At 32.3% G+C, this 8,303-nt stretch overlaps 1 protein-coding gene across 3 annotated transcripts; it reads left to right on the plus strand.

Annotated features, from left to right (window-relative positions):
• Positions 1 to 1,164: 1,164 nt before the first annotated feature.
• Positions 1,165 to 7,563, plus strand: LOC107963211 (TMV resistance protein N). Of its 3 annotated transcripts, XM_041105041.1 has the most exons (9): positions 1,165 to 1,776; positions 2,059 to 3,154; positions 3,252 to 3,292; positions 3,919 to 4,159; positions 4,303 to 5,128; positions 5,198 to 5,397; positions 5,488 to 6,236; positions 6,579 to 6,630; positions 7,113 to 7,563. In XM_041105041.1, exons 1-7 carry the CDS (start codon positions 1,289 to 1,291, stop codon positions 6,229 to 6,231), a joined length of 3,636 nt encoding a protein of 1,211 aa, XP_040960975.1. In that variant the 5' UTR covers positions 1,165 to 1,288; the 3' UTR covers positions 6,232 to 6,236; positions 6,579 to 6,630; positions 7,113 to 7,563. The 3 variants fall into 3 exon arrangements, with proteins under 3 accessions (XP_040960975.1, XP_040960973.1, XP_040960974.1); XM_041105039.1 differs by having other exon boundaries at positions 4,303 to 5,397; XM_041105040.1 differs by lacking the exons at positions 6,579 to 6,630; positions 7,113 to 7,563 and having other exon boundaries at positions 4,303 to 5,397; positions 5,488 to 6,336.
• Positions 7,564 to 8,303: the final 740 nt, after the last annotated feature.

The raw sequence follows: 8,303 nt of genomic DNA on the forward strand, positions 1-8,303 counted from the left end.
CTGCGGAAGATACCTGTAGGGGCTGAGGCAGGTGGACTGGTGCAGATGGGTGGCCATTGAGTGGCTACCACCAGTCCCAAGCTACTAGAAACACATTAGGATCTGTTTGTAAAGTTAATAAAAATTTGGGGACTTTTATTCAAAATTTTAACTTTTGATTTTTTTTTTCTATTCTTCTTGTATTTTTTTTTTTTGTAAAAAGCATATGGTAAAATGTTTTATACATAAAAATAAAAATGAAAAACCCTAAAAGAGTGAAAAGTCCAAAATGTACTAAAAAAACAGAAAAATTGGCCAAATCAAATTTAGCTTAGTCCAATCAACTTAAAATTATATCAAATTAGTAAGCTTATGATTTCATATTTTTTTCAACATAAAACTCCAACACGAACATTAATTCGAAGCATTTAACAAGTTAGTGAATTCTTGGAATTTTAAGCTCAACAATTAAAATCGAATTTATCACAAAATAATTAGATGTATGTTACATAAGAAACTAGTTAAGCATGTAAAACACAATTACTTAATACTTAATAATTATAATGTAAAACACTTGAATTATTACTTACAATTATTGTAGGCTCCATTTTGTGGACTCTTAATTTCTTGGATTCTTCCTGGAGATAACATCTATTATCCCCCAATTTCCCCACGTGCCCGCTTTCATTTGGAAACAAAGGAAATGTATAGAGAAATTGCTTAGGGAAATTGGATCTATTTCTCTCCTTCATGCTCATATACAATACTATATTGAAAATATATGAAAATATATGAAAATATATGAAAGAGATTTGACAAGGATTGTACATTAGGTGATGCTTATATCATTAAAAGGGACAAGTTTAATGTTCATTAATGCCTCAAAATTGGTTTTAAGATCAAGGAAATGGAAAAACTATATACTATGCTTATTACTTAATAATAATTGTTCATATACTTAATAATAATTGGCTTTATATGTGTAAAAATATTGCATATATAACCCCGAATTTCCACACCTACTCCCTTTCATTTTGTCTACTCTCACCTTCTTGGAGTCTTTCCGGAAACATCTATAACCCCGAATGTCCACACCTAGTCCCTTTCATTTCGAAAAGTAATGTTTTTAATTGTTATCTTTCATTGTTAAGTACATAAAATGCAAACCGTCCAACATTTTCAACTCACCTTCATGGAAAGAACATATCACCCGGCCCTCTTCTATTTTTGATATGTTTTTCCTCATATATTCATTATTTTCTGATTTTGAACACCAGATTGAAATATCCTTCTCCTTTCATACATCCTCATGTTGTCGTTACCTTCAACTTCTTCCTCCATTTCTAGAAAAAAATACGATGTTTTCTTGAGTTTCAGAGGTGAAGATACCCGCAACAACTTTACCGATCATCTCTATGATGCTCTAAGTAGGAGTGGGATCGTCACTTTCAGAGATGACCCAAAGCTGGAGGCCGGCGAAGAGATCGCACCTGAACTCTTTAAAGCAATTCAGCAATCATGGTGCTCGGTAATCGTTTTCTCACAAACTTATGCCTTTTCAAGTTGGTGCTTGGAGGAGCTTGCTGAGATTGTTAAACAACATAACAACGACGGCCATAAAGTGTTTCCAATTTTTTACCATGTTTGTCCATCTGATTTAAGAAAACAAAAAGAGAAAGTGGAAGAAGCCTTTGCCAGACATAAAGAGAGATACAAAGAAGATAGTGAGAAGATCCAAAGATGGCGAAAAGCTTTAATTCAAGTGGCTGCAATCAAGGGATGGCATTTAAATAACAGGTAATATTTCTTTTTTTCCTTCTTTATTTTCTAGTTTTTTGCATATATATGTATATCTTTTTTTTCTTTCTAATCCTATGTGTTTAATTGAAAAGTGCCATATTTCAATAAAAGAGCAAACTTTGTATTCTGGCTCCTCAACAGATCTTGCTTTCGTATTCTTGGTTCTTGTTTGCTTCCAAACTATATTGTGTTTGATGATTCATTGAAAAAGAAAGTTTATTTGAAACATATCAACAAAATTTTATTCAAAACATTAAATTTTCCTCTCTTTTTTTTTAGGCATGAATCAGAATTTATTAAAGACATTGTCAAGAAGATATCAGCAAAACTATGTCAGACATATCCAGCTACTCATAGCGACTTGGTTGGAATTAGTGAACGCTTGGAGGATTTATATTTGAAAATAAACATTGGGGAAGATGATGTCCGCGTTATAGGAATTTGCGGAATGGGTGGTATCGGTAAAACGACACTCGCAAGAGTTGCTTACACTCAAATGTCATCTCATTTTGAAGGTAAAAGCTTTATTGCTGATATTCGAGAAGTTTCAGACAAATGCGGACTAGTTTCTTTACAGAAACAACTTCTTTCACAGATCTTTCATGGTGAATGCTTCAACTTTTTTGATGTTCATGAAGGGAGTGACATAATTGGCCATAGGTTGTCTCACAAAAAGGTTCTTGTTGTTCTTGATAATGTTGATAACATACAACACTTAAAATGCTTGGTTGGAAGGCACGATTGGTTCGGATTAGGAAGTAGAATCGTTGTAACAACAAGAGAAGAACATTTGCTTCGATCTTGGCCAGTTGATGATATGTATGAGCCCACAATATTGAATCCCAAAGATGCGCTTCAACTTTTTAGTCTGAAAGCTTTTCATAGTGATACAGTGCAGAAAGCTGATTTCATTGAGCTTTCTAAACATGTTGTAAATTATGCTGGTGGACTCCCTTTAGCTCTTGAAGTTTTGGGTTCCTTTTTGTGCAGTAGAGATGCGGCTCAATGGAGAAGTGCGATTGAAAGACTTAAAAGAGATTCTTATAAAGAAATTCTCGATAAACTTCGAATCAGTTTTGATGGACTGGAAGAAAGAGAGAAGAATATATTTTTAGATATAGCATGCTTCTTCAATGGGGAGAAGAAAGATTTTGTAATCAAAGTATTAGATGGTTGTGAGTTTTTTCCTGATATCGGAATTGATGTTCTCATTAAAAAATCTCTCGTAAAAGTCTATAACCAATATTTGTGGATGCATGACTTGTTGCAAGAAATGGGAAGAACAATTGTTAAAGAAAAATGTGTTGATGAACCTGGGAAACGTTGCAGATTGTGGGAGGAAAAGGACGTCCATCATGTCCTAACAAAAAACACTGTAAGTCATTCAACAAAAGTTACATACTATTTCTTTTCTATCCTACATTATTCACCATTTATTTTATTTTCTTATTGTTTGTTCTTGATTTTTTTAGGTTACAGAAATGATTGAAGGCATAATCATCGATAATAAAAGGTAAGAAGACACACATAAACTTATATCTATGTGTAATATAAATAATTATTATTTTTAAATATGATAAAAAAACTATAACAAAACTTTTGACATTCAATATTTCAATGTTTAATTATAAAATTTATCTAGCAACATATTTACTTTTTCAAAAGAATCAAAAGAGAAATGTATGTATTTTTGAAATATTAATGGTATATATTTAATGTACTAAAAGTCGAATTAGATTATAACTGGTCGTCAAATTTTTTCTAAGGAAAATGGTTTCATTTTTAATTATGTGTCATTTTTTGGTTCATTAACTTGTAAATTATGCATTGTTTGTGAACCAAATATAAATCAACATATTAATTCAATTTTTTAGGATTAGGTAATTTAACATCGGATGTGATTGTTAGATACAAGTATCTCTGTAATATGGGAATATTCAAAAAAAATTAAAAATTATTTTTTTTCATGTATTTAAAAGGTTCTTAAAGGATCATATCTTAATACCCATATACGAATGTGCATTAGATATAAGTATTGGATACGTGTACGTAAAAAACAATATCGATGCAACATTTCTTTTAGATATTGAATGTTTTTGTATATTTTGAGTTCATTTTTGTTTTGCTCATGGATATTAGGGAATCAAACAAGATGCTCAATTTGAGTGTAGATACCTTCTTGAAGATGAAAAAACTGAGATTGCTCAAAGTGCTTTGCCTTTCAAATTGTGATGATCTCAAGTATCTTTCTAATGAACTACGACTTTTAGATTGGACAAGATACCCTTTAAGATACTTGCCTTCAAGCTTTCAACCGGACAACCTTGTCGCACTTCTTTTACCATATGGTCACATTCAACAACTATGGAAGGGAAATAGAGTAAGAATTAATTTTATCTTATCCTTGTGTTTTAGCTTATTTTAATATAAATTATTAAACTTTGATTAAGGTAAAACAAAAAAACAAAAATGAGCATTGTTATGTTTTCTCATTTGTTTCTAATTTATTGTGGTCTTCAACAGCCCTTGTTTAACTTGAAAATAATGAACCTTAGAGGGTCTCAAAACCTGATCAAGACACCAGACTTCACAACAGCATCAAATCTTGAGGTTTTGATTTTGGAAGGTTGTACCAAATTAGTGGATGTTCATTCATCAATCGGGGTGCTTAAGAGCCTTAAACTTTTGAATTTAAGAGATTGCAAAAGTCTTAGGACTCTTCCAACCAAAATTGGAATGGAATCTCTTGAAACATTAATTCTTTCGGGTTGCTCAAATCTTGTAAGGTTTCCGGATATTGATGGGAAAATGGAACGCCTAAAAACACTAGATCTTTCCGGTTGTTATAGAGTGGAAAATTTATCGGAGAATTTGCAGCAAGCAAAGTTTTTGGAAGAGCTCGACTTGAGTGAAACAGCCATAACAGAACCACCATCCTTCATTTTTCAATTTAAAAATCTTAAAATTCTGTCTTTCTATGGGCGCAAGGGACCATCATATAAGTTACTACCAAATTTGCCTTCTCTTTTCAAGGTAATCCAAGGAAGAAGGACGAATCCCATGGCTCGGATGTTGCCTTTGTTGTCAGGTTTGAGTTCTTTAACAGAGCTAAAACTAAGGGACTGCAATCTTTGTGAAGGAGATATTCCACCTGATATTTCTGGTCTATCCTGTTTGGAAATACTTGATCTTAGTGGTAACAATTTCATCAGCATACCTGCATCTCTTACTCGACTCACAAAGCTTCTTTTTCTTGGCTTGTCAAATTGCAACGTGTGCACTCTTGGTGAAGCAGATATTCGTAGTGATCTTTCTGGTCTATCCTCTTTGATACGTCTTAATCTTAGTGGTAAGAATTTCATCACCATTCCTTTGGCTCTTACTCAACTTTCCAGGCTCAAATTGCTTAAATTGTCAGGTTGCAAGATGCTTAAATCGTTGCCTGAGCTACCAACAAGTATAAGACGTGTGATAATAGATGATTGTTCTTCCCTTGAAATAGTTGCAAGTCCATCAAAAGTATGCAATTTAGTGGGTGGTGATGACATTAGTGCCATTAACTGCTTCAAATTGGCTGAGAAAATCAATGCATCAACACTGCTGAAAGAACATATTAAGGTCGATTAATCTATTTTTTCTCCCTTAGAAAATCTCATACTTGAGAATTTATGGTTTTAGTTACCAAACGACTTGTGTTTAATTTTGCAGGCGGTTCGATATCCAAGAGATTGTTTAGATAATGGCATCGTTGATATTATGATGCCCGGAAGTGAAATCCCAGAATGGTTTAGCCAACAAAAAAGTGACTCTTCAATTAAGATACCCCTACCTATCAACCTTCGGAAAGATAGTCAATGGATTGGAGTTGCTTGTTGCTGCAGTTTTGTCGATAATGATGCTTCAAGGAATAAGAAGTTTTACTGTGAAGGATCTATTTTTCGAGGTAGAAATTTTCGACCAATTTATTGGAGACTCCGGTGGATAGGTCGAACCTTTCGCAAGCCCATAATGAAAGATCACCTTTTTATTCGTTATTTTCCGCGTGATATATTATATCCATTTTCCTTGGAGGATGAATATGGCGACTGTGAAACCAATAATATATGGACAGCAGATTGCTTAGATGAAACAGGCGATGAGCTTGAGTTGTGTTTCAATTCCAAATTTGAACCAAATTACGGCTGTTTTAAGGTGAAGAAGTGTGGTGTTAGAATAGTATATGAGAAAGATTTGGAAGAAATGAAAGAGTTGCAGTGCCATACCACTCAATCTTCTCCAAATTTTGAACACATCCACCGACACTCTGCTCAAAACCATGGATCAGTAGGTAGCACTTCTCACATGAAACGAAAACGTAATATCTCTGAGGAAACGGAGGAAGAAGAGCCGCAACCAAAACGGATGCAAAATTTTTTCAATTTTGTAAAGGGCCAATCAAGAAAGAAGCATTAACTGTGGTAAACTACTTAACCAACTTTGTCCTATTAATTTTTTTTTTTTACACATCTTGTATTCCATTTAAACAATTATTCTAGACTTGTTTTGCATATGAGATATGATCCTTTCATTATATGCCAAAACGTTTTAAAATTTTTTATTTTTATTCATATTCATATTCATATTCATATTCAACATCTACATATCTCAAATGTTGATAACATTGTTTTTTATACCATTTAAAATTTTTAGCTACTTAATTCATTCCTTTTTACATAACCGAAATGTGTACATTTTAATTGGTTTCACTTTTTTTTATTAAAATTTTATTTCCATCACTTACATCTATATTTTATTTGTAGGTTAAAGACGAAGCAACTTGAAACAAAATTGTGAGACAAAAATGAAGAAGAAGTAAGTAATAATAAAGTGAGAATCATTTAATAAGGATTGATCATAATTTCAGCTGAGTTAAAAATTATTTTATTTTTATTGAACACCAACTTATGTATTCAATTTAATCAATCAAAACTATTTTTATATATTTAGAAGATTAATCATAAATCGTTAATAGTACTTAAATAGATTTAATTCCTTCTAATAAAGTATCATTTAAATTTGATGGCTTGAAGTAGAAATAACATTATTCTCAGTTCATATTTTTTTATAAAATATTTATGTTCAGACACATATTCTTATTTTTTTTCTTTTAAAAAATTAAATAGATTCGTTTTTTGTTATTTTTTTTCTTTTAAAAAATTCAATAGATTCAACAGTTGTGTTTTCTGTGATATCAACAAAATTTTCTCGATTTGAGGTAAGATAATATACAAGTGATATAGATGATCTCAATGGAACAAAAATAATCTTGGTATTTTTTTATGTTTGTCCCCTAGACCAATGGAAGCATGGCTCAAAGGATAATGCAAGTGAGGAATCAACAAAAGTGATCAAGTTGTGTTTATGTATCGAACATAAATGTTGAAAATGGCCAACCATGCTGCTGTTATGTTTTTGTTAAAGTGCATGCTACTATGATGATTTTGTTGAGTGCATACAGCTTGTATGCATACTACAGCAATTGTGCATGTTGCAGCAATATTTTCTATTTTAGTTGTACTGTAATTAAGTTTGGTTGAAAATGAACTTAGTTGTTGATGTTTTGATGGGATGATTGAGCTGATAAGTTAGCTTATTCATTTGTACAAGCAATGTTTTAATAGTCCCAATGTTGATTAGTGGAATTAGTTGAGTATTTTGTGATGTCTTTTTTATTATAAATGTAGTGTTTTTATATTGAATGAGCAAACATATCAGTTGTGTAAAGCAGATTGCTTCCTTGCTGCACGTTTGTGAACAAGTAAATTGTTCTTTGTTTCTTCCTTCTTTGTTCTCTGTCTTGTTCTCTTCTTTTGTTGCGGTTAAAACCCTAACAATAAACGTTAAATATAAGACAATCTTCTGACTCCCTACCCCAAGCGATAATAAAGGTTACGATAATACAGTAAAAACATAGATCACCACTACCACCCACTGTAAAAATTCTAAAATCACATGCAAAATTCTTTCAAGCTCAAGTGTTTTAGCATCTAAAAATAAAAAACTAAAATAGATGCTTAAACAAAGTCTCGACACAGTGGTGAGATACAAGAGATAGGAAATCAGTCATATTGTGCAAGACTTAGACCTCATCCATTCCTGAGGTTTGATCTCTCCTCGCTGGACCTCCAGCTGGTTTCGTCATTATAAATTGCAAACATTGAATCAACAGCATTACTGAGCTTAGTGGAAGAAAATGTTGGGAAAATGAAATATAGATGAGATCTTAAGCAACAAATACATGTTTGCATGAGAACCTAATCCCATCACCAAACTATTTTAAGTGCTTGGAACTTGAAAATGAGAGCTCTTGCTTATCCTGCTCTATCTTCTGCGACTAATGTAAAAGAGTTACAACAATGCATACACAAACAAAACGAATATGGAGGCCTTCAGCTTCATCAATACACTAAATATGCCTAGGTGATCAAGATGGAGGGCTATACTTAAGATGTTGTTGTTGGTGTTAAGAATTAAATGCAAGCAAG

The sequence above is a fragment of the Gossypium hirsutum genome, chromosome D11 (assembly GCF_007990345.1).
Source record: "Gossypium hirsutum isolate 1008001.06 chromosome D11, Gossypium_hirsutum_v2.1, whole genome shotgun sequence".
Taxonomy (NCBI): Eukaryota; Viridiplantae; Streptophyta; class Magnoliopsida; order Malvales; family Malvaceae; genus Gossypium; species Gossypium hirsutum.

Excerpts from the sequence above, each read along its gene's own strand:
- LOC107963211 (XM_041105039.1), top strand. The coding sequence starts at position 1,289 with ATGTTGTCGTTACCTTCAACTTCTTCCTCCATTTCTAGAAAAAAATAC. Across the intron at positions 3,155-3,251 it reads ATGTCCTAACAAAAAACACT|GTTACAGAAATGATTGAAGG; the intron begins GTAAGTCATTCA and ends TGATTTTTTTAG. Across the intron at positions 4,160-4,302 it reads AACTATGGAAGGGAAATAGA|CCCTTGTTTAACTTGAAAAT; the intron begins GTAAGAATTAAT and ends GGTCTTCAACAG.